The sequence below is a fragment of the Pholcus phalangioides genome, unplaced genomic scaffold (assembly GCF_987345545.1).
Source record: "Pholcus phalangioides strain wild (caught in Gottingen) unplaced genomic scaffold, Ppha-v1.0 ptg000013l_1, whole genome shotgun sequence".
In the NCBI taxonomy this organism is placed as follows: domain Eukaryota; kingdom Metazoa; phylum Arthropoda; class Arachnida; order Araneae; family Pholcidae; genus Pholcus; species Pholcus phalangioides.
The window spans coordinates 24,578,846-24,605,862 of record NW_028301606.1 but is presented as its reverse complement, the minus strand read 5'-3'; the positions used below and the strand labels follow the sequence as shown (position 1 = coordinate 24,605,862).

At 35.9% G+C, this 27,017-nt stretch overlaps 2 protein-coding genes across 7 annotated transcripts; both read left to right on the top strand.

The window, feature by feature from the left end:
* Positions 1-54: 54 nt before the first annotated feature.
* LOC149078838 (cytochrome c1, heme protein, mitochondrial-like) lies at positions 55-12,838 on the top strand. Its single transcript, XM_089240997.1, has 7 exons — positions 55-167; positions 1,663-1,707; positions 2,606-2,754; positions 4,782-4,908; positions 5,035-5,205; positions 7,561-7,809; positions 12,350-12,838. Exons 1-7 carry the CDS (start codon positions 96-98, stop codon positions 12,449-12,451), a joined length of 915 nt encoding a protein of 304 aa, XP_089097123.1. The 5' UTR covers positions 55-95; the 3' UTR covers positions 12,452-12,838.
* Positions 12,839-15,221: 2,383 nt separating this feature from the next.
* Positions 15,222-26,663, top strand: LOC149078837 (methylthioribose-1-phosphate isomerase). 6 transcript variants are annotated; one of them, XM_089240993.1, is made up of 6 exons: positions 15,222-15,277; positions 18,332-18,468; positions 20,613-20,848; positions 23,882-24,054; positions 24,281-24,682; positions 25,457-26,663. In XM_089240993.1, exons 2-6 carry the CDS (start codon positions 18,340-18,342, stop codon positions 25,603-25,605), a joined length of 1,089 nt encoding a protein of 362 aa, XP_089097119.1. In that variant the 5' UTR covers positions 15,222-15,277; positions 18,332-18,339; the 3' UTR covers positions 25,606-26,663. The 6 variants fall into 6 exon arrangements, with proteins under 6 accessions (XP_089097119.1, XP_089097122.1, XP_089097120.1 ...); XM_089240996.1 differs by having other exon boundaries at positions 15,226-15,251; XM_089240994.1 differs by having other exon boundaries at positions 15,233-15,421.
* The last annotated feature ends 354 nt before the right edge of the window (positions 26,664-27,017 follow it).

Genomic DNA, 27,017 nt, shown 5'->3' with positions numbered 1-27,017 from the left:
CGAGTAAATATGGTCAGGCTTTTCCTCACATTTCTGTTTCTCCAACGAAACCGCCACCGTCAGCCGGGGTTCATATCTGAGAGAGAGTTAACAACATGGCTGGTGTTGTGGGTCGACTGGTCAAAGGAAGTTTGCTTCGGGTCAAGACGTCATCGAACGTCCAGAGGGTAATAAATCCACATTTAAGAAGATTGCCGCGTAGCATTTATCCAAGTTAATTGGCCCCCACTTCTTTAATCAGCTCAATAAATGTGTCTCGATGTGTTAAAACCCTATGACCTTGCTATTGATCACATACTCGGTGGTATATTGCGGTCACTTATGAAGATGTTTTTATATACTTATTGTTCATTTATTAATATAAAACGGTCATTTTCAATCACGTGCAAGTTCTGTGCTCGGATTTTAACAGTTTGCTTAATGTAGCCGGCCGTAAATTGTCCAAAACTCAGTCTTGCAGGGACCCTTGAGAGTTCACTGTGGAGTGATAAGGTTTTGAACCAATAAATGCATTTATAAGGTGGTGTTTCGAAGCCCTGAACAATATCTGCACACACGGTGCTCCGCCCCCAAAGCCTGTTTCGCATAAGTTTGGAGGCTCTTACAAGTCTTCGACGCAGAGGTGTACCTGAAGTTGGTGGGGACAGGAGGGCCGTAACTAAACTGGGGCACTGCTTTCCTCAGAGCCGCAAATAAGGGCCCCCCCACAAAAGTTTGCATTTGTTTTGCATAATCTTTCAAGATGAGGGCCCCCAAATAAAAGTCTGTCCCGAGAAGGCAAACTACGACCCTGTGGGACACCCTCTATGCATTTACTAGAAAATCAATGCACGGACGATATATATCCCATTTAAATTCTTCATTTAGAACAGGTCTTCAACTGTGGGCTACATTTATCATTTTATCTAGACCACTAAGCTACACTATACACTTTACTCTGTATATTTTTCCGTTTTATGCCTGTTGTACATTTTTAAGGTAATTTTCCCATAAGCATAGTCAGCGTCAACGTGGTGACTTCTTTCGTGCCAAAATTAGCAACCCTGACAGCCGGATAGATATTTGTTAGTTTTGGCAACTTTTTATCAACTGTATATTTCGTTAATTTTTGTGTATAATTCTTTCTCAGTTTTCCACGTATTTCAATTCATTATAGCATATTACCATTGTATATTTATGTAGTAAATTATGTTTTTTTTTGTGTAGTTACAGTAGACTCTCACTACTAATTCAGCACATATCGGACCAGGGTGTGCTGGATTACTGAATTCACCGGATTGTTTTCTACATTTGGCAACCTTGATAACCGAATCAAGGTTTTGCTAGTTTTGGCTACCCTTTATTAAAAACCATGTTAATTGATCGCATATATCGAAAAAAAAATTTGTATAATTTTTTCGTAGTTTTCTGTATTTCCCGCATATTTTGATTGATTATTACACATTACCACATATTAGATTAATTTCGTGTAATATTAATTTTTTGTGGAATTGCTTGTTTTTTGTCGGCCATATCTTGAATTGGCTGCTGCAAAAGCGGCGATTGCTTGGTGTGAAAAAAAAGTTGCCACGTTGTCTGTGACCATGCGTATCGAAAATTAAGAGTTCCAAGTTTCATGGAAGATAAAATACATCTTGATTTTATATTTTATTATATTTCCAGCTTCCTTTTTCCAGTTATCGGAACCTATCCAGCGGGAAGAAAGTTGTAAGTTTTTCATTGTTTAATGAATGGTTATGCATTTATGTGTATGTTGCCTTTCTTGTTTTACAACATTTGAGTTTTGGATAGGTGGTGCATAAAAGCCTACTACTCCTTATTTCCAGGCTGCATTATAATCTGCAGATTCGGAATTTCTTATTGCAGGTTATATTCTGTCTATATCACCTGCATTTTTTTTTTTTTTTGTTGTCTTTGAAATTTCTTTTACAAATTAATTTAAATTAATTATTACTATTAAACCTCTAAGATTTATAGATTGTATGTTGCATGGCTGAACAAATCGCTAAAAAATCTACGTGCTGAAAATTTTTTTTTTACCCAACAAAGAAGGTTCGTAATACGATTTTATTTTGACTTTTTCAGGGCCTAGTGAACCTCTTCTATGTCGGCAGTTATGCTGCTATAAATTGCAAATATTTCGTGCTGCTCTCAGCCTACAGTTTAATAACTACACAAAGAAATTTTTTTAGGTGCCAATACAAATTTTTTAGTCACCATGGTGACGTGGCGCATTAGGTTTGGCCAGTGCTGGCATATATATGTCTATTTGAAATCATATTTTTGACTTGCCAAAACACAAGAAACTACCCTTTCTATATCTTGAGATTTCATTATTGATGAATTAAATTTTTCAAGCAGAGACTGTGCTGTCTATACATGATATTTTCTCACAAAGTAACGAAATCTGTATCTTTATGCTACAAAATACTGTGCTAATGCCACCGTGATCTATAACCTGAATTTTTCAATAATTCAAGGTAATATCAAATTCCTGAAGTAATTTCAGATTTGTCAAATTTGTTAATTTCAGATTGTCAAAATTTAATTATGTTTTTGTTTGCGATTGAACTCTAAAAAAATGGTTTTCGTGTCTTATTTTCAGTTACTGACAGCATCAGGTGCTACAGTAGTTGGAACTGCTGGACTGATATATGCTCTAAATGAATCCGTTAAAGCAGAAGGACCAGAGATTCACCCTCCAAAGTATCCATGGAGTCATAGGGGGGCGTTTGATTCCTTAGATCACGCCAGGTAATTGCGAGTAATTTCTTTATTGCATTATTTGTGACATAAATTCATTTTCATTGAATAACAACACTGCAACCTTTCATAACATTCACATTTCGGAAGACTAAAAAAAACTGAGACTGTCTAGTTTCTAATGCGTAAATAGTGGTTATAATGAAACATGAAAAACAGTTTTATTTTGGTAAAGCTTTACGTAATACAGTTCTAATGACCCCCATCTTTCTGCTGAAAACTGACTGGTCATTATATCACGAGCTCTGTTACAATGACCAGTATGAACAAAAGACCATTATAACGAATGTTTATTGCATTTCAGTGTCGGAAGCAAGTTTACCTCTGAAGAATCAGACATCTTACCAAAAAATGTTCTAGAGTTTTTCAGAGTTTGATTCATACTCCATTCTTCTCTGGGAGTCTTTTTTCCAATGCATAGGTTCAACTTTCACTCTTGTATGATGTTAGTGATGCTAAATGGCCTTACAGTGCCTTGTTATTACAAAAAATCCTAACTTTGTAAGTGCAGTTAGTTGACTCGGTGTGCTATTACTAAACTGCACATGCACTTTGTGAATGTTTGTCCGAGGAACTTCTAATAAATTTGGGGGGTATGTCAAAATGTGTGTGTTCTGTACCAAATATGAAGTTTGTTTCTCAGGCATGCCTGTATCTACTTTAGATGGTTCCCAAGGGGGTGCTATAACACCCTAAGGTGCTGGGAGATTGGTCAGAGGTGTTGCAAGGTATTTGTGGATAAATTATAGTGAACGTAGTAATGGGGGGGGGTGCGATTCCTAATCATTGTGTCAAAGCTAGGATTGCTTGATTTCAAGAAATCATAATACAGGACACAAATTTTAGAGAGCTTCAACTAAATGTGGATGGCAGTGCCAATTGGCATTCATAACCATGTGCATTTGCAACAGTACCTTTCCAAATTTCATGATGCTGCTTACTCGTTTTTGTATAATTTTCTCCCAGGTACGATGAATAGCATTACTATATACCTCCATAATAGACACCACCATTAAATAGACACATTTAAAGTCTTTAGAAAACGGCCTCAAAGTATTTTGTTATAGGCCTATATTAATGAGCATTACGTATTATCAAACAAATTTCAATCCCATCATGTCCATTATCAAGTGATTCTGCTATTTTCTCCTTTCTTTCAAATCGAGCAGAACTCTGGTCCCCCAAAGCAGAATGTTTAGCACTGTTCTGCGACCATCCCTCAGCTGACTGCAAATGTTCTGTGGTAAAAGTCCCCATACATTTAGCAGTGTTTTTTTCATACTTTTTTCTTAAAATTCTTCCAAATTGTTCTACAGTAGCGCTAATTGTTCTGCGACGTGCATTGCAGATTTTGGCACATTCTGCTTTGGGGCTCTGGTCTATCAAGATGGGGTTATTTACTATCTAATGAATTTTGATGGAAGTGAATGAATGATAGAATATTTGTGCATTGTAGGCCTGTTGCTCTCTGTGACGAGACTTTTTAACTTAGGAAATCGGCTCGCATTCAGGCTTTAAAGTTGGGAACAACAGAAAACCAATTTCAGCTGTGGAAAAGGGCCTCGATGTATTTCACTATATATTAATGGACATTCCCTGTTAGTGAAAAAAAATTTCTGTCCTATGGTATCTGTTATCAGAGGTTCCACTGTACTATTTTACCGCACAACCAACTTTGGTCATATAAGGCAATTTCCAACCAGTGGAGTTAGATGAGAAATGAAGATGCCTGGATTTGAACCAGTGGACCTTGACAATAACCTTCATAGTTTAAGATGAGCATCTTACCACTGCACCACTTGAGCATTGGTTCCACTGTACTAGACTTTGTTTCTGGTAGTAGCAGAGTTTATTTCTATGATAATCTTGTTTCCGCAGGTGCCACAAACATAAAACCTCCCTGCCTCTGAATATTGAGGTTTTGTCGGTCGATATACTTTTGTATCGAATAATAAAAAGTGTCTTTGAATTATAGCAGCATGTTGTTATCAATTTTGTTATATTTTAATTTTATTTAGCATAAGGCGAGGTTATGAAGTCTACAAGCAGGTCTGCTCTGCTTGCCATAGTATGAAGTATGTGAGATACAGGGAGTTGATCGGTGTATCACATACCGAAGATGAAGCTAGAATAGAAGCAGAGGAAGTGAGAACTTTATCGTAAAATTATTTCATATTAATGAGTTTTAACCCTTTCTGAAAAATGTAATGAAAAATATTTTTTAAAGTTGTATGCTTTTTTCTTTCATTAATTGAATTTTCTATTCCACAGATCATGGTTCTTGATGGACCCAATGAAGAAGGAGAAATGTTTGAGCGTCCAGGAAAGCTGTTTGATTCATTTCCCAGCCCTTACAAAAATGATGAAGCTGCCAGAGCAGCAAATAATGGAGCTCTTCCTCCAGATCTTAGCTTGATTACAAGTGCTAGACATGGTGGGGAGGTATGTTCTTGCCATGCATATCATTTTGATAATTGTTCAACAATTGAAAGTTACTGGGAAAAAACAATGACATATTTGCATATAGAGATCACATAGTCTATACATGTTAGGGTCAACTCGATTTACAGTGAAACCCTATTAAGATGGAATTAGTTGTTATGTGGGCATTTACATTTCTCCCATTATAACATTCAAATTCTGGTCCAACGAAATGGATGTGACTGGTATATTTATTCACTAAATCACCATCTCAGGCTACTACTTTTTCCGCTCACCAACTCCAATCATATCACCATAGATCAATTTTCTACTGATTTAATTGGGTTGGAAATAAAAGAGCTGTATATTGATGGTCAGTCCAAGTTCGGTAGGGAAAGAACTTATCTCTTTTCCCAGGATCAAACCTGCAGACTTGATGGCAGCCTTTGTGGTGGTAGAAAAGCATTTTACCACTGTACTCTGGGATCTTTGCTGGCCTCCAGAGCAGACTTTTCACAGGCCTCTTCATAGTGGTTTTATAGTCTGTAAGGGTGAAAAAGTATGAGAATCGTCCCCAAGCCCTATCAGCCTCACCCTTGTGAGAGCGAAGCATGTTTCACGCATGCCACCATAAATACAAAAGGTCAACTCTCTGAGTTTTATTTAGCAACACTGAAAAGCTGCCAACTCCTAAATGCTCATTGGAGATACTGTTATTCAAAATGAAGGGCATAAGCCAATGGTTCTCAAATTTTTGTCACTCATGGTTCCCTTTTCAATTCATGGTTCCTCTACGGCAGAGGAATCAGACTTCCTTAGAATAGTCGGTTATTAGAAAGTCGGGAAATGAGAGGTCACAGAATTTTTTTTAGGAATCAATTTTTGAATTTTTCCCAGCAGTACCCCATTCTCGATTTTATCCCCATAAATCATGGTCCCTTATCAGGCTTCCCGTAGTGATAATGCAGTGGTGATCGGCTGAAGATTTTCTCTGCTTTAAAGTATGAATGTGAGTCAGTTCCTGTTTAAAAAATAAAATAAATCGCCACAGAGATCAGCAGAAACCACCAAGGTTTGTATTGTCGATTTTCATTGTGTGAAATCTCAAGGAAATGTTTCATTTTGTGAGCAAAAGAGAGCTATTCCACCAAATAAGGGAGCATTAATTTACCAGTCTCACTTAATAATGAGAATTAAATTACCAGTACGACTAAAGAAGTTTAGAATAAGTCACAGAATTTTTCTATGGGTATGTGACGGACACTATGTCAATGGGCTGGTTCAAAATTTCAACTCAAAAAATTGTATTTTTGAGTTATGCACATCATGGGAACGGTGATAAACGCCTCTAAATATCCCAGACACTCCAATTCCAAACTCTTATACACTCCCCACTGCAATTTAATGTGAGTTTGACTCTTATTGAGTTCAATACAAAGTGAATCTTAGAAATGCTGATACCTCAAAACAAGGAATTTTCAGTTATTGCCATCTTGAACCAGCTCATTGGTGTTGTATGCTTTTAAAAACAATGATTAGGTTGTTGGGGAGGGGGTGCAAACTATGATATCTGATGCAATGGTGTTTCACTGGGTGGCTTTAACCATGGAAACATGTGCACCTGTAAATTTCAGTCGATAAAATACAGTTTGTCAGAAAACTTTCCTGACACGGGTACAACAAAAAACAGGGACTTGACTGCAGCAAAAAATTGCTACCGTAGGGAGTCCCCCATCGAGGGGTTAGTGCACCAAACTCTCGATGAGTATAAAAAACAAGCCTGCCGTTCGGAATCGGCAATATATTGTAGGCCCCGGTCTAATTAGCCCTCGTGTGCAGAAAATGACCGTGGGGGCGACAAAAATGATCAAATGATAAAATACAGTAGTACCTCACTATAGTGGACCCCACCACAACAGACAGCTAAAAGAATTATAAAAATTTTGAAATTTTTACCTGAAACTTGTTTTAATTATTTAAAAATATTAACTCATTAAGAAGCATTTGCAAGCAAGCAATTAAACATTGCTCATTGTGTTGTTTTTCATAAACATGGATGTTCTGCATGACTTGTATCACTCGCCAGTCAGAAAAATTAAGATTGATACAGTGTATTTCAATTCAACCTATGTTGAAGACTTTTATTTGATGTATGAACTATTGTACTTTCATTGATGTGCATACACCCCTATTATTTATTCTAAACCTGACTTTATAACGGACAACCTTCAGCCCATTATAACGAGTTGTATTGTACTTAACAACTGGGCATATTTTGCTCCACTCCCTGTCACTTACTTTTTATATAACTATTGAGTAATTATTCAAAATATTGGTTCTATTCAGTTTCACATTATGTGCTTTCTTTCTCTTCAGGATTATGTTTATTCCCTTATGACGGGATACTGTGACCCACCAGCTGGTTTCGAACTGCTAGAGGATATGCATTATAATCCTTACTTTCCAGGAGAAGCTATTGGAATGGCAGCGCCCTTGTACAGCGAGATAATAGAGTATAGTGATGGTACTCCTGCTACATTGAGCCAGTTAGCAAAAGATGTATGTACTTTCTTGAAGTGGGCCGCTGAACCTGAGCACGACACTAGGAAGAAAATGTTTATCAAAGTGAGTTGTGTGGCTCATTTTTATTTGAATATTCAGTGGGGGTTTGCCAAAAGTTTGTTTTTATCTGAGATGTCAAATTTTATTTAGAAAAAGTGCTTTATTTGCCAATTTTCACCACCATGACTATACAAGCTGTCCCAAATTATTTGCGTAGCAGCTATCTCTGCAACTGTAGACTTTGGAAACCTACTTTCAGTTATGAAAAATTGCAAATGATGTAATGTTGCTAAAAATATTAAAATTTCTTTGTCATATAGACAATAAAATGAAAGAATTAACTTTTTGTAAAATCCCTGTGTTGAAACTTCCAATTGAAATGCAGATACTATTCTGCAAAAAAATTCCATGTTTTTAAATGCAATATTTATTGAGATATTAAATTAAAAATCTAATTAAATGTAAAATCACTGTTTTTTGACAACTTATCACTGTTGACATTGGCTCAAAAGTTACTATTTTTAGGAATCGTACACAAATAGAATGAACTGGACCATTTTATTTTTTTATTCCCGATACATAACAGTTACATTGTTTAACATTTTGGTGACTACAGAATTTTTATAACTTTGAATTTAATTTTTGTTTCACAATTTGGAACGGTGCACTCATTCAGTGGTGATAAATGCTGAAAACTTAGTCACAAGTATCTCCATTAATATTGCATTTAAAAATATACAATTTTTTTTTGTGAATAACTTTTCAGAGGGACATTTGCATTTCATTAATTGGAAATTCTACCACACAGGGTCTACATAAAAAGTTAATTTTTCAATTTTGTTTGTTTATACAGTCCCATGAGAAATTAGATATTTTGAGTAACCGCACGCCATTTGAAAACTTTTTGTGATTGGAAGTATGCTTCTGAAGTCAACAATTATAGAAATGTCTGCTGTGTAAAAAATTTGGGACAACTTGTGTATCCTTTTAGTATTGTATTGTGGGGTAATGCAACAAAAATAAGGTGTTATAATGTTCTCCGACTAACCCTGTAAAGGTGGGTCCACACTATGTGTGTTTAAGATTCTTGCTGTTGCTGTTCATGCTCATCAGGGACAATATAAGACTTTTTCTTCAGTTTCTTTGGCGCAAAAATCAATTATGACCACAATCCCACATCTTTCCATCTACATGATTGGGAAGGCTTGATGTAAGGAAAAGGTCTCAGATTCGTTATGATGTTGAAAGCTCACAAGTCACAGACTCTGCTTGTCTTCTAACTTGTCCCATCCACATTACGTGATCATTCTGTATATCACTGAAATACAAACTAGAGTGAACGCGGCTTTGAATTCTTTTGTCTGCGTTTTCACCTCCTATTGTTATGGATTTCATCCAATATGATCTCTTGGATTGGATGAAATACACCAATCCCAGCATTTCTCTTAAACATATACATGCTCTTTGAACTGGGTGGGGGAGAAATCTTGAAAGGTGTGAATAGTGAATGAGGCAATAGTCCCCTCCCGCCCATGCCACTAATACACTTAAATTAATAGTTGCTGTTTTTTTTTATTTTTTACAGTGCCTGATCCCGTGAGTAATTCAATTTATTTAGGAGGACTGCCTATATCAGCGGTTCGCAACCTATGCTCTGCATATACTTCCTAAGGGCTTTGCAGCTTCTCCAAAAAAATAAAACGAATCAGTACATTCATTTACTTTATTTCTCTTGCATCAGCCACCTCATTAGGCGTTTTGTTTGTTGTGGCCTTTTAGCCTGCATGCTGGGAAACATTGAGGGAGACAAGCATGGAAATAAGCCATACTCCCAACATTCAAAAACTTTCATCCCTTGATTTTTACAACATGCTGGCTAATGTGGGGGAATATAAGAATAACTAAAAAACAAAAAATGAAAGGGCTCCTCCATGGAAATTGATTTTAAAACAGCTAGGCAAATCTATTAGCCAGCACACCCAGAGAATGTAAAAATTTTGATCGAGCATGCATCTTTTAGACCTCATACCTGATGCAGGCATATATATATGAACAAAATTTAAATTTTTAAAATGTATTTTCATCAACAGTGATGCAAGTGTTCCTAGACACCGTATGAAATTTCACAGAAATGCTTTCTTTGGCCGCCGTGATCCAAATGTGTAGTCTCAATGTATTTTGATCGATTTTCATCATATGGAGGAGTAGGTAAACGTTGCATACTACTCAGAAAAAATCACCAACGAAAAAGGCAAATATAAGGGAAATACGAAACTCCTAATGGATTTCGATAGGCTATGGATTTTGTCCTCAGAGGATAAAACATATCATGCTAACCGAAGATCCCACTTGGATTGGTTATCAAGTCTTAATTTTTGATTACTAAGCGGAAAGAAAATCTACATCTGTCCAAGTCAACCTTAAATTTGAATAGATTAATCCGATAGCTCCATTTCAAAGCAGCCAATCAGAATGTTATAGAAGACTTACATGCAGGCACTCAGCTTTACTCTGGTCATGGCATTTGACTTGGACAGACGTATATTTTTTCTTTCCGCTGAGCAATCGAGAGTTACGATTTGGTAACCAGTTCAAGGGCCATATTCACCGACATGGTTTAAACTAGTCACAATTTTTGGATAATAGATTAATATAGATTGGTTAAAAATATGAATTTAACCAATCCATGTCGATCTCTTACCAAAAAATTGTGACTATAGTTTATATGTTGGTGAATACCGCCCCAAGTGGGATCCACAGTCAGCGTGATATTTTTTATTCTCTGAAGATAAGCATGATCCACACCCATATCCTGTCAAAGTGCATTAGGAGTTTTGTATTTGCCTTTTTTTTGTTGGTGATTTTTCTGAGTATTTTCACAGTGCAAATATTTAGTAGCCTGGTGTGGTCATGGACTCAGAATGAAATCATATATTGCAAGTGGACTGCTGTAGAAAATAAAAAATCTCACTTCCAACAAAATGCTTTATTCTGATTTTATTCATGACCAGAGAAAACTTCTTGGTTTGCATAAAAACATTTTTAAAAAATTATATATTGTATTCCCTTAACACAGGGCCGGAACTAGAGGGGGGACAAAATTTAGGGGCATAAATTTTAGGTGGTAACAAAGAACACTGTTATGAAATTGCGGGGGCTGCAAAATAATGTTTGCCCCAGGCGGCAAAAATTAGTTATGGCCCTACCATACAGTATATAACAAGGCTGGAATGTATGTTGTAATGTAATGAATGTATATGCTGTAATCTGTTGCCTGACATATCCAGGGCATGTTTTTTTCCAACCACATGCCCGTCACAAGCACATTAAAACAATTTAGTGTTTTTTATTAGCACGCTGATGCAAGTGTTAAAAAGCTTAGTAGGAGGACCCTTATTAACAATCTCATCTTTCAGTTTCTCTTCTCTAATTTTCTTGACGTATTCCAAATTTCTGTTCATCAAAGGATGACCAAAACACCCATGGTCTTTGAAAGTTTCTTGAGCCTCATTTAAAGACCATCATGCCACTCACAAACATCAGTTTTTCTCTAGTGCAGTCATCAAAAGCTTTTCTTACAATTTTAATCAATTACATTAATTATGTTTTTGTAAAATTGTAAACATTAATACACTTATCTGAGGATGATGTTACTCTCCACTATTCATGCAAAAGTTTTTTACAGCTGCTTGATGCGAAGATATATTTTTGGAAAGAGAAGAAAATTCAACCCTGCACTGGCAGTTGAATTTTCTCTCTTTGCAAAAAATATATGTTTGCATCAACCAGCTGTAAAAAACCTTTGTATGGGTAGCAAAGAGTAGCATCATCCTTGGATATGTCCCCATCTGGAGGCATTGTCAGAAGTTGCGAGCTTTGGCCTGAGTTAGGTCTGACCGTCTATGTACAGTCCCGTTCAGTGCACACGAGCTCCAAGGAAAGATTGAGATATTCATTGCATCTGTAGTCTAATGGTATATTTTTCTAAACTTTTTTGCTCCATCGCCCCCTTCTTCAAAAATTTTTCTCTCTCATCGTCCCCCAACTCAAACAAGCCCATAGAATACAATGGTATAACCATAGCTTCTATCGCCCCCTGGACTATTCCATTGTCCACCAGGGGGCGATATTGCCTACTTTGGGAAACACTGATCTAGGGCATTCACCCGGCAAGTGAAATGAAGTGGGTTCTATCCCTCACAGGGACAATTGAATTTTCTCTTTCCAAAAATATATCTTCGCAACAACCATCTGTAAAAAACCTTTGTATTAGTACACTTGTCTAGTTTCTTCAGTTGACTTTGATAGCTAAAAAAAATTTTAAAAATACTGTATCATTTTAACTGATCCTAATAAAACTTTTCTGTATTTGAGTCATAAGGAATTCTGGGAATTTGTCATTTGGTAATTTTTATTTCCAAGATAAGGGGGATTATTTTTTGCAAGTGCATGGGAAAAAATGACTTCAAAAATTTGTATTTGATTCAAAACATTTTAATGTATTACAAAGTATTTTTATGATGAAAATATTGTTTTTCAAGCTTATTTGTTTTTAACGTTTTGTGAAGCTTTCATTCCTAATGTCTATTTTTCTATATTTCAGTTTATCATGGTGTTCTCCGTACTGTTCCCAATCGCTGTCTACTATAAAAGGTTAAAATGGAGCACACTGAAGACTAGGAAAATCTTTTACAAACCAAAATGATGATTTTCTTTTATCTCTAACATGAAATAAATTATGATTTATGCAGAAAAATGCATCATTTAGGGAAGAAACATCGGTAGTTTCAATTTTTCAACTTGTCTTGTAGATATTGTTCAATCACTGGACAGCTTTTAATAAAAATGATTGATCAGTTAATGTGTTTGAACATTTTTATTTTGGAAATTGGAAATCATTTTTTCTCCTCGTATTTTTGTCTACAACAGCATCGCTATGTTATGTATATGCATTTTTCAGTCTATAACTTATTCTTTTTCTTTCAACTGCATATTCTGTTGAACATGAGTCTTATTTTGAAAATTATATATTTGAAGAAGCTGTAAACATGTCTGAAAACAATGTAAAATAAAGTATCAGTATGGGAAAGTTTTTCTCGTCTGGTTAATATTTATTGGTTAAAGAAAAATGTTATAATTGTGTGGTATGTGATTGTACTTTACAGTAGTACTGGTACAGACTTTTTTAGGTAGTGCAAACAGGCATCTCTTCAACCCGTTGTTCGTGAGCACAGCGATGCTCCCTGAAGTACCCAGAGTGCTTGCAAGCACTTGATCAATGTTCCAATTAAAACACCCTGTAAAAATTGTATTCAAGGATTGAAATCATCCTTATTTCATGCGATCATATGTTAAACTTGCTGTAAGGGTGCTCTTCTTTCAATGGCGGGTACAGGCAGTACTTGCAACTGGAAAAAGGTTGAAGACCTCTGTAGTAGAGAGTATAATTGAGACGATAACTGAAAATTTAACTGCAATATTAACTATGATTGTGCCATAGCAAGAAAAATGGGACGAATATAAGCACGCTGATTTTAAGAGTTCCCATTTGCGTAAGAGCTCAAGTTTTGAGGTGGGGGGATACAATCTATAAAATATATACACATTTATATCGTTATACAAAAATTCTTAGTTGCGTAGCATAGCTACTTTTAAAGAAACAAGGCATAAAAACTATACTTTAACTGTTTTACTATATTTTTTTGTGCAAAATGTGACACTCGGTTTCTTTGATGTAACCTAATTTCACCCCTTAATGATCAGTGATGAGATATCTTGTTCCAACTCAAATGGAAGACATTCATTCCAGCTCTGGTTTTTTTTCCACCTCTTTTCTCAAAACCGCGAAGCTTTATTATATTTCTATGAACAGAAGTCATTCTTTTCCCCCTCAATTCTTTCTATACTCATGTTTAGTGATTTTTTTCACCACATATAATGCATCTCTCTAGAAAGAACATGTACTGTACTCTCCCCCACCCCCTCATGTGAATGGGTATACTAGTTTTTGATTTATTGCTGATACTTCAAATATAGATCATCTAGATTTGTTGCCAAACGGCTGTACATGAAGGTGTTAAAGAGGTCGTCTTAACGCAATGGGTCCGCAGGGGCCTCACAAAAATGAGACCCAATTGAAATTTTCGAGAATTTGCCAGATAAGGCCTCAGAAAAATCATTTGCCCCAGGGACTCGTTATGCTCTTAACACGACCCTGTCTTGAGAGGGGAAAATGCTAGCAGATGTATCTCTACATGACCAAGTATCTTCTCAATATAAGCCCTGACTTTTAAAACTTTTATCAAAGTTAAGGTTAGCAGACATCACATATTTGAAAATGTCCCATTTCCCAAAAAATCATCGGAACGTTTGTTCATCTCAGATGTTAATTTTTGGACAAAGAAAAATTTTTAAATGGTTAATTAGCAGTTCAAAGGCATTCCCCCTTTTTTTCATTTGAAATAGAAACGCAAACCAAGTAATCTTTATGCTGAATTAGGGTTAACAGACGTCCTCTCCTTTTGTAATTTCAAGTGTCCTTAGTTTTTATATAGAAAGTTCACCCTTTTATCCTATTTTTCAAATTTCCGACATTACTTTTCTTTTTCTTCGGGGGGTGTGGGGAGGGAATATTTGTTCACTGTAAAACATATCTCTCTTCACTGATATGAGTGTTTGCGTGTGTACTTTTTCCCACACATTTTTGCACGCTCTTTGACTGATCACTGTCAAAATTCTAGAATCATTGTTTTCTAACCAACACCAAATGCCGTATGCTGGAGTAGGGAAGGAGGTGTTGGGGCTCTTAGATACGGAAACAAAGAAAATAGGTTGCAAACAACAATCAATGCTGATGTCACCTTCGTCGAAAAAAGGAACATGAAAGGAAAAAACCTTGTGAGGGGATTGAAATGCCAATGAATTAACAAATGACCAGGTTCCTTCGAAAGGGAAACCTCTTGTTCCAGGCAAAGCAATAAAACTGGCCAGACAGTGGGAACAATTTATTAATTTGATATTATAGCGGAGGGGGATTGTTTTTGTTCATTTTTTTGAGTAGTTATGGTTTATTTGGAAGAAATTATTGTGGTGACCAGTTTTTTTGTCAGTTTGGTAGCAGCGTCATCTGTTGTGAAAATTGGGAAAAGACAAAAAGGATGCGCGTTCCTTTCTCAGTTTCCGAATCCTGAAGGTAATCTCACGCTGAAGGAAGAGTAGAAAGTGGAGTTATCGTTGTAGTGCCATCTGCTGGAGAAGGAGGCAAAAAAAAATTACAAAGAATTTATTATTATTATTTTGCTTACTTAATATCTATGTTCTCTAATCTATCAAATTTAGCAAATTTTGATGGTATTATCCTTTAAAACTAATATAATGAATTATTATATTAATTTTATATCAGTATTTTATTAGTACATTAATAATAATACAATAATAATTTCGCGATATCAGCTGCGCAAGTGGTCAAAACCGTCCAGATTAAATTGTTTCTTTACAGATTTTGTGTAAGGTTCTCATATTTCTTATCACCGTGAGTTAGAAAAAAGAAATTGTTATCGCGACTTTATCTCGATATAAAAATCTCGAAGAAGCATATATTAATAATATGTTAAGAAGCATATGTTGAATTCTTGTTAGCATATTTCTTTGTAGATTTGTGAATAAATTATTGATGGTAAATGGTGGAGTATTCTTTAAGATAGGATCGTGAACCATCTATAATACAGTCGGACCCGCTTATTACGAAGTCGAAAAAAAACGGCAAATTTGTTTGTTATAGGCGAACTTCGTTATATCCGTACTGGTTCGGAAAATGCGGTACGATTAAGCAAGATGAAACAATTTAAGCACATGCCCATTTTTTAATATTTTAAGTTACTTTGAAAAAAGATTGTTATAAAAGTTAATTCTGTGTATTACAAAAAAAGAAATTGAAATTTGATTGCAATTTAACATAATTGCAGCAAGATTCCATTAGTGGGGTCGCGCCGAATTAGGCGACTTCCAATTCCGCCAAAGTTTTTCCTTCTTGGCAACCTGGATTTTTTTTTTGCTCGTCAAACATCTACAGCAGTGATTCCCAATGTGGGCGTTAGCGCTCCCTGCGGGGGGCGATGGAATGGGACAAAAAAGGTTGGGAAACTATGATCTATACAGCATCGTGAAAATAGCCGACGAAAAGGAAATTTGGCATTCCCTTTCTTTTTGACAAGCTAGAACATCGTGACTTAAAGTTCCTATTCTTTCATATCCAATACCCCCAAAGCAGAATATTTAGCACTGTTCTGCGATGAGACCTCAGCTAACAGGAAATGTTCTGCGGTAAAAATCCCCATTCATGTAATATAGTGTTTTTTGCAATTTTTCTTAAAATTCTTCCAAATTGTTCTGCAGTAGCAGTAATTGTTCTGCGACGTACGTCGGAGATTTTGGCACATTCTGCTTTGGGGTCCAATGCCAACCAAGTTTCTTGGTGCAATTGCTGTTTGAAACCCTGCTATTGACACATTTCGAGCGAGAAACTATATATATATTTTTTTTTTGCAGTTATCGAGTCAAATTGTGTCAAAAACTGCTGTGTTTTTCGTCTGACTGAAGAATGCTCACCTATTAAAAAAAAAATTGAAATATTCCCAAGAACGATGCATGATGACAAATTGGGCTTCGGCTCAATAAAATTTCAATGATGATGAACACGATATAATGAAATTTAGGACGCTGTTGATAATAAGAAATGAAAATGGTACAAAAATAGATAAGGATAGCATAATAGCTTGAAAAACATTACTGTCACAAATGAAAAAGTTTGAAAGAGCCACAGAGTGCCAAGGTAATCAGATGGTAACACAAAGTAATTGCCACATTCGGTGCAACCCCACCTATGGAATCTTAGCCATAATTGAATATGTTAGCAAAAATATGTTAATCGTTACTAGTTTATGTTTTCCTTGATATGATTTTTGCAGTGAAAGTTTTGTGTTAAAAACAATTTGCTTAATGAGCATGCCAAATGCAAAGTCTTTCTAGTAGTTCTTTTAGTAGGGTACTAGTCAGTGAAACATTTGTACAGTACTTTCTCACTTTTTTCAAACAATTGTAGAGCTGCCCCCCCCCCCTTCTCGTATCAGCATGAGCTCTTTCTTTGAATCTCTTACAGATGTTCATTCACATCACCATCAGATTCTTCTTTCTATATCAGAATTTTTCTTTAATTACTTTATCATGAATAAAGAACTTTGAGTAATCCAGAATTTCTTCGATACCTCACTTTATGTCTGTTTTTGGCTTTAAGCCAACAGCTTTAATTTTGAAAGCAATAAAAAGCGCTTTGCATGTGGACATTCTCAAAATTTACTCACAAATGCTAACACTTCCACACAATCAGCATTCGAATCTAGCTGCAAAAAAGTGGGAAACAGGAAGTGTTTTAGACCTGTGGATGCAGGTCTAAAACAAAAAGCAGACCAATCGTGTTTTACATAGCAAACTTTGATTTTTGAATCTGCTCTGACACGTGAGGGGTCATTCAAGTATTACGTCAGCATCAAAGGGGGGGGGAAGGGGTTTTGGATTTGCTGAGGGGTTGAAGGTTACGCCATCAATCACCTTTTTTTTTGAAGATGTGAAATATTCTAAGCTGCTGAAGAAATTTTCCTGACAAGGAGGGGAATCAGTGTTTTGCTGATAGGGGGGTCAAAAATGGCTAAATATCTGCTGACGTAATACTTGAATGGCCCCTGATGATAAATACTGTGAGAAGAAATGCTAAATTCATTATAGGTGACTTTGCTGAAATCTGTTCATTATAAGCAATCAAAATAACGTAGATAAACAATCAAAATAGCGTAGATAAGCAATCAAAATAGCGTAGATAAGCAATCAAAATAGCGTAGATAAGCAATCAAAATAGCGTAGATAAGCAATACAAAATTCACGGAACATAAAAAACTTCCTTCTAGTGAAAATTTGTAATATCTGTGTTCGTTATGACTGGGTCTGACTGTATTTATTTAATACCTTTTCACTGAAGAGCATATGATTTATTTATTAAATAATGCTTTGAATCAGTTGTTTTGGAAGTCACTTTTAATTTTATGCTGATTTTCAAAACTTAAATGTATATGAAAACATTTTCCATCATCTATATCAGACAGACAGACATGACCGTTGACTGCCCAGAGAGACCATCTTGGGATGGTTTGCGCTCTTTCCCAGAGGGATGGACGGTCTCGGAGAGCTATCGATATCAGTGAGCCTCAACCTTTTTTGACTTGTGGAGCCCTTTTCAGTATATAATTTCTATGGTGGAGCCTTGTTTGACTCGAGGAGTACTTTTTGCATAAAATTTCTATGGCAGAACCTGTAGGACTCTTTTTTTTTTTTTTTTTTTTCTTCTTTTTTTTTAAATTTATCTATCAAATTAACTGATTTATTTTATTTTCCTTGAGTCACCGCGGAGCCCCCGGAAAGTGTACGTGGAACCCCAAGGGCTTAGCAGAGCACTGGTTGAAAACCACTGATCTATATAGATGATAGAAATGAATTTTGGAAGAAATATTAGTTGTAAATTTATTTTTATGTATAGATTTCAAGATGCTAGAAGCTATAAAATATCAAAAAGGCAAACTACAAATATTAAATCAGCTTTTGCTTCCAAAAGAAACGTGCTACGAAGAAATAAGTGGTGTTGATGATGGATGGGAAGCTATAAAGACAATGAAAGTAAGTTATTAGTCAACTATATTTGACTTTTGCTGATTCGAGTTCTATCCACACAGAACGGTCACTGCATGTCTCCATGTCAAGAGATCAATCAAATCTCACTCCAAAAAATATATTCTTCTCTCTACTACTTCACCACACACCAACTCCGGACATATCACTATAGTGTAATTTGCTGCCGTTAACGAGCTTGATTGGAAATGAAGGCACCATCTATTGGCGGTCACCTCAAGCTTGTTAGGATAAAAATATATTGTTACCTGTATTCTTCCTCCAGATCGAACCTGGGCCCTGATGGCAACGTCCACAGTGGTTGTGGATGAACATGTCACTCGGGCAATATTTTTCTCCTCTCTACTGGTCTATTCATTGACTCTCATTGTCACACTTTCAGCATTTGATTCTAATGCGTTTCAAAGACAAAACAGAGTCTGGCTATGACTTTTGTGTGCGAACAGACCTTAAGTCTATTGACCAGGATATTGGCATGTGTGTGATGACCTTTTTTGCAGTTATTTGCAGTTTAATAAAAGATCTTTTTATACACATTTATGATGCATATTTTACCTAAGATGAATCACATCAATAGAAATCCTAATCTCTCTTAGCGGTCACCCCCCCCCACCCCCCGTTTTATGGCCAAATAAAAATTCCCCAGCAAAAAGCCTATTTAAATACAGAAGATCCTTGAAAATCGGAGCCCTGGAAGTTCATTCAGTTGTCTCAGCATCACTTACCATCAATACCATCCCCAATCCTTCTCGATCATCTCTCATCTTCACACCCTTTTCACATTCTTCACCTTTTTTGAAACACATTGCATGCATCTATATATTATTCAAAAATAAAAATACAAGTATGTTAGCACTGTTTTGTTACTGTGCAGTACGTGTAGCATACTTACTGTATTGCTAGACCTGCTTAAAGCTTGTCTTTCTTTTAATGGAACCTTGGACACACAGACACCATTTTCATCATTTGTTCCATAAGGAGTCATTCAAGTATTACGTCAGCATCGAGGGGGGAGGGGGTTTCGGATTTGCCGACTTTTGCTGACAAGAGGGGAGGGGGTCAAAAATGGCTGAAAATCTGCTTATGTAATACTTGAATGGTCCCTAAGACTAAAACTTCTATACAGACATCACACAATTTTGGTTTGAATTATGCTCATTAGATGGCAACAACATTTTCAATGACTAAACAACTATTTTTATGTTTGGCTATTTTGGCTTGAAGTTTGTTAATGTTTGATGACGTTGATGGCAGTTTAGTTCACATGATGCTTGTTGTACTCATATATTTGACATTACTCCATACTGTTCAATATGGCCAGTTCTAGTAGTTTTCGTTCTTTATCACTGATGTTGAGATTACACTATAAAAGTTTGTTAAAAGTGCTTTTAGAAAACTTTTATGGTATAATCCCAGTGGTCGCTGTGGTTGTCAGTTCACTCAATAAAGAACCATTTTAGTTATTGTCATTACTATATAACACAATTTAAATAGGCATTACCTCTGATGTGGTGCCTCAGGCCAAGTGAATTTTCTGAGGCCCTGCGAGGCAAATTTATACACATAGTTTTTGAAAATTACAACTATATCTCTTTTGTGAGGCCCAGAGACTGTGCCAGATGAACCCAAGCATTAAGACGGCACTGGTTACCCCCTCTTTTATAAACAATTTTTTTGTCCCCCGCAAGTGTCCTCAAAAGAGGTGTTTTAACATATTTTACCTAATAAATAATAGGTTTATGTGTGTGCAAGGCTTGACAAATAAAAAAAAAATATGTAGGCACCAGCTGAATTCCTAAGGAGCCAAGCGTGGTTTTTACTGAAAATGGTCCTAAATAATGTGTTTTAGATTTTTCCAGGACTTAACAACCCTCCTCTCCCCTTCTCACATTCAAATACTCACTGTAATGAAACAGGAAATTTTGCTATCCTCAGATTCTAATCTAACAATCACATGCACACACAGAGAATGTTAGGCACCTATACTGATTTTTCTTTTCTAGTCACCACGGTGGTAACGTGGGATTTGTCGAGCCCTGATGTAGTGCATTAAATTTTTATAAGAACTGTTTTGAATGACTTTTCGTGCTTACATTTTTTTATCTATTAGAGTTATGTCATCTCTTTTATAGGTTAGAGGTGCTCCCGCTATCTCAATAGTTGCAGCACTTACTTTGGCGGTGGAGCTAGAACGCAAATCCTTTGATTCAAAAGCAGCATTGCATGAATATGTGGTGCATAAACTACAGTATCTGATGACTTCTCGTCCAACCGCTGTAAACTTGAAGCAAGTAATCGATGCAGTCACAAAGCAGTCAAAGATCTATCTTGATTGTGATGATCAGACAATACATGGAATGCAAATGAGGTATCACCAGCTTTTCCTAAAAAAATTCTATACTTTACCAGCTACATAACTGTCATAAACAATAGTTATCACTTAATGTTTTTTTTAGATAGCTCATGAGGGGGATGCAGCATGTTATTGTTAAGACAGCACTACATGTAAGCACAGGGTTGAGGACTGCTGGTTTGAGTTATCCAAAGAACAACATGTTATTGTTTTTTTACTATCAAATTTTACTCCTAAGAATGGCATAAATGAGCAGAAGAAATTATGTCCCATTTTCAGCAGTTTAGCTACGGAGGGCGATCACAATGTGACAGATCAACGTTATTATTGGATTAACGAGTTTTTATCATTGAATGACTTGTTGTTCGGCAATGACTCAAGTTCTTCTTACTTTTTACTTTCCAAAACATGAAATACAAAGTGTGTTGCATAAGAACTGAGAGTAAAATCACAAAAAATCAAGATATACATTTGAACGACTAGACACATCCCACTTCACATCTCAGATTTCGAAGCATTTCCCAAAGGATGGTGTATCTGAAAAAATATAGATAAAGCTAAAAATATAATTTTTTTCATAGTATCTTCCCTACAATTGTAAGTATTTATGGATGCTTTTATGTAAAAGAAACCAAGCGCCATTAAATCAAAACTGAGAAAAAGCTATTTAAAGTTTCTTCGATTCAGTTATCTATTCAGTTTGGTAGTTGGTTCAAGTGCACACAGATGATATCACAGCCTATATGTCACCTGGTTCTATTTAGACAGAAAATCTCACCTCTTTCAATAGTTCAGATGTCAGTATATCTCAAAAATGTTAAAAATGGAGCTTGGTTCCTTTTATATAAAAGCTGTCCATATATTTTCAAATATATATCCACTTTTCAAAGCAAGTAGGGAAAGTTTTTTCCTGGAAGTTGCCTTAGGGAACCCTGCTCAGCTTAATAATAACTAATAATTCTCCCATGGGTACAGGCAGGCCAAAGTCTTTTGTAGTCCCTCTAAAATTGTTCTCCAGTGTCCCTGACCAGGGCTGGAAGTAGAGAGGGCAACTGCCCTTTGTGGCAAAATTTGGGGGCAGAAAATTTTAGTTTTTAACACAAAATACTATTATAGAGTTATGGAATTTTAAAGTGGCAGGGGGGGGGGGCAGCAAAACAACAAAAAAAAGTCCTAATTCTGGCCCTGTTCCCAACACATGCCAGGAGGATTACTCTGGCAGCACAGAATGACTATCAAACTACTGTTTCATGGTAATAAAAAAATCCATTCAGCAATAAATATTGCTGCTTTGCAAAAAAACTACAAGTGTGTCCCAGGACCACTGCTCCACAACATCTGTGCAAAGGGAACCATAGTGAAAGGGCTTCTGGGGTTAGAAAACTGATCATCTACAGAGGGCTGCAATTAGATACTCTTTCAGCCGGAGCAAGCATGAATTTTGCCTGCCCCATGTAATTTTGAAAAGTGTTAAAGGAATCATTTATCACCTCCCCCCCCCCCTTCTGACCCAACGGCCAGAATACGAGACCCATCTGCACCCCTTTTTCCTTGGAGGGAGGCCTCTGTCAAAACCCCAGACCAGAGGATTTAATGTCTGACTATTAGGAGTCCCCCCCCCCCTCATTTTGTACAGAGTTTTAAGCTATTGTTTTCTTAAGAAGTTTTGTTGAGACGTCAAAATTAAAAATCAAAGTACTTTATTTCTTGATTTGTTATGATTTTATTCTCAGTTCTTATGGAACGCGCCTTGTATACTGAATTTATATTTAGCACAGCCATAAATAACGTTATTGGAAATATTGGGTGAGCTCAGAATTATTAAGGGGAATGGGTCAAAACTAATATTTCCATAAGTTACTATGGAGATGGTGGCAAATATTAGGGGCTTTCTGTCTTTCAAACCGAGTACAACTCCGGTCTATTGCCATGGGCAATTTACTACTGATTGAGTTGTGCTGAAAGTGTAAGTGTGTGTACCTAACAGTCTGAACAGTCTGAGTGTGTATATAGTTTTGTGAGTGAATTTTTTTGTGCTGCCATCTATGTCTCAAATTTGGCATGAAGTGTAGTGGTTGAATATTTGTACCGTTGTTGACCTCTATTCCTCTCTGTGTCGAGACTTTTTAACATGGAGATTAACTCACGTTCACGCCTCGAAGTTGAAGCCGATGGGCCAGATACAAGTTTAGGCCAATAATATATTTAGTATATTTTATCTTCATATATATACAGGGTGCATAGCTACTTCTTTGAACTGCGAATCACTGGCGAGCGATTGATCCTAGATGCATGTTTTCAATTAGAAAAACGTATCCAAATAACATGTAGACCTCAGATAAGTTATTCATATTCCAAGAGGGTTTCATAGTTATTAAAATTTAAAAAAAATAACTTTTTATACGAAGACCCTGTCCTCAAAAATCCAATTAGAAAGTTGTTGCCCTGTTCTCTCCCGAGGGCAAAAAAAAGAAATTATACATTTCTAAATGTAATATTCGCTGAGATATTTCAATTCGAAAATGGAGAAAATTGAAGGGATAAACAAGTGAAAAAAAACATTTTTTGTCAGTTTATGCTGTTTTTTCTCAATTTTTCAAATTCAAATATTTCAGCGAATCTTATTCTTAAGAAATGTAGAATTTTTTTGTTTCCCCCAGGAGAGACAGTGCAATAACTTTCTAATTGGGCTTTTAAAGACGGTAACTGTGATAGGAAGCTAATTTTTTTTTCATTTTAATAACTACACAACCCCCCCCCCCCCTGCAATATGAATGACATATCTGATGTCTACACCTTATTTTGATACTTTTACTAACTGGAAACGTGCCTCTAGGATCAATGGTTCGCCAGTGATTTGTGGTTTGAGGAGTTAGCTATGCACCCTGTACACAGTACATGTTTAATTACAAAAACTACTCTATAACATTCTCATTCTTGAAATGAATTTTAATCTTTTTTTTTTTCAAATTATATTCAGTTGAATACTCTTGCAATGGTTTTGTAAAGTTAGAATGAGATATATATAATTTGCATTTTTGTTTTCAGATTGTGCGAAGTTCTTCAAACCCTTTTAGAAACAGATATAGAAATCAACAGAAGCATCGGCAAGTATGGCGGGGAATACTTACTGAAAAATTGTGAAGTTAAAGGGCCATTAACACTGCTCACACATTGCAATACTGGCAGTCTAGCCACAGCTGGTTATGGGACAGCACTGGGTAATAAGTTATGCTGAAATATTATTTTTCATCTTCATTCTCGATGAGCTTATCGAAGTAAAATTGCATATTTAATATTTTTGAATTTGTTATTTAAATATAATCTGCATTTGGATGAAACAGTAAAAACAAGGAAATTTTTGGCAGTGGTTCTTCAATGACCAGGTCTGTAAAAAAAGTGTTGTTGATGGGGAGAAATATTTTCTTTTTTTCTTTCTCTGAACAGGGGTGATCCGATGGCTTCATGAACAAAATAAACTTGAGCGTGCCTTCTGTACAGAAACAAGACCTTACAATCAAGGGGCTCGATTAACAGCATATGAACTGGTTCATGACCATATACCAGCCACATTGATTTGTGACAGCATGGTAGCTGCACTGATGAAAAGTGGGAAAATATCAGCTGTTGTTGTCGGAGCTGATAGAGTCGTTGCTAATGGTGACACTGCAAACAAAATTGGAACATATCAAATAGCCGTTTGTGCCAAATACCATGGGGTACCATTTTTTGTGGCATCGCCTACAAGCACTTTGGACTTTAGTTTGGAAGATGGTTCGCAGATTCCTATTGAAGAGAGACCAGCTCAGGAACTTACATCAATAAATTCTATCCCGATTGCAGCAGAAGGTAATGTTATCAATGGAGTTGTGTATGATTGAAATACAGTGAAACTAATTTACTTAACTGTAGGTTTGTTAGGTTTGAGATTTTTTTTCATACCAGTTGCAATACAGGGTATCTTATTACTTTTAGAAATTCATAAACATCTAAGGAATTAGTAGTATTTAAATGAGGTTTGTGAAAAAGTTATTCTCATGAAAGGGGATTGTTTTTTTGGTACAGAAAAAACTTTCTGTACCAAAGTACCACCTAGAAAAAAGCTTTACGAACGTTTCAGACACAGAAGAGATTGCAGAAAGGTTCAGGTTGAATCACTCCCGTCAGACTTTCGTGCAGTGCCATCCATAGACAAAAATTTAGGATTTTTTTTCTGTACTAAAAAATACCTGTTGTACAACAGTAAAAATGACTATCTTGGGATTTTGGGAAATTGCATGATCTTGGAAAGGAAAGAATAAACTAAGGGAAATAATGTACTACATTAATAAATTTTTATTTATTTACAAGATGCTTAAGGATGATAACTTTCCATTTTATGTGCATAAACATGTCAATAGAAAATAATGAAGCCATGGCTTACTCTGTTTATCCAGTCACTCCACTTACTGGGTTATATTTTTGCTTTTCCCCAAGAGTGGCCCCTCAATAAGGTTTGACTGTATATACAGTAACTAGAAAAACACTGGCATTTCTCATTCGTAAAAAAAAAGACTGCTCATTTACTCGCTATTTAATCTACTCATTACTTTTCTGCATTTAATTTTTGAATATTGTCACTAGGTATTGATTGTTGGAACCCGGCTTTTGATGTTACTCCTGCAAGTCTCATAACTGGTGGAATAATAACCGAGTGTGGAGTTTTTCCTGCCAATGCTCTGAAACAGCACCAACACAAACTAAGTTCTTTGAAGTTGTTTTCAAAGTCTTAAAATTTTAAAGCATCTTTCCCGGGAATAAATATATTTTGTACAGGATGTAATTTTTGAAGACTATTTAATCACTTGATAAAATTCTAGCATGCATCAAAATAGCTCGACATATATTTCATTGCAATTTTGAATGCCTATGCAATTTCTTTTCCCTCATGAATATACAACGTGGTTATGAAATAACTTTGCCGATACATGAACCCCTAGCAGCTGCAAAAATCAGCAACTGTGAATGAAAAATGAGATAATGGTGTTTCAAAGTATGCACTCGAAAATGAAGAGGGAAAACAAAATTCTAGCTCTCACGGTTACAGTTACAGCAACAAAATTTCGAAAAATTAAAGTTGCAAAACACTTTTTATGTATTGCTAAGTGATTGGTGCAGCAAAAAGCTAGGAATGGCATTGGAATGGTACCTGGTGTATGATATGCAACTATACAGGAACTATACAAAGGAAGATCTCGACACAAGGGGTTGGTGTATTAACCCCCCCCCCCCCCCCGGAAGGGAACTTCTAGTGCAAAAATGTGATGAGTATTGATTGTTTCCACGTTTCTTTGTCTGCATTTACCACTGGAGTTTATGGTGCTACAGGTACCATTCTAATGCCATTTATAGATTTTTATTGTGCCGATCACTTTACAATATGTAAAAGTGGGTGTTGTCATTTCAAAATTTTCAAAATTTTGTAACTATAACTGCGAGAGCTAGGATTTTGCTTTTCTCATTATAGAGTACCGCATACTCTATATCTTGAATTTATTCACCTTCGTATATATTTTTGCAGTTGCTAAGGGCTTGCATATTGACAAAGTTATTTTATGACCAAATTTATTTTATGACAATTCCAGTTGAATGTCATGAAAATTCAGAGATATGTATGATACTGTGACCTGTAATTTCAACCTGTACATACTGATCATGGTTGTTTCATTGTGTATTATGTTATTTTTTTAATAAAATTTCCTGGCACACCCATCCTTCAGGAACATTTCGATCTCTCTCCAAGATATGAAATGGGGTATGTCTGGTCTTACTATGTATATTATAAAAGTAATTTGATATTCAGAATCATTTTTTTATGATTTACTGTCTGTTAATACAACAGAACCAACAAGTTTTTGATTTACAAATACAGTAGAACCTCATTATAATGGGTGATACTGAAATGGAAGTTGCTTATAACGTACGGTTAAAAAATTGTAATAATGAAGGATGCTTATTTTTATTTGACATTTCTAAGCAAAAAAATGAATGGTGGATTCATTTTTCAACAACACAATGATGGATTGTTCTAAGTAAACATGAATGGAATGCATGACTCATTCTGCACGCCAGCCAGAAAAATTAAGATTAATGCAGTGCATACGTACACATCTTTTTGAATTCAATCTACACTATGTTTGCCTCC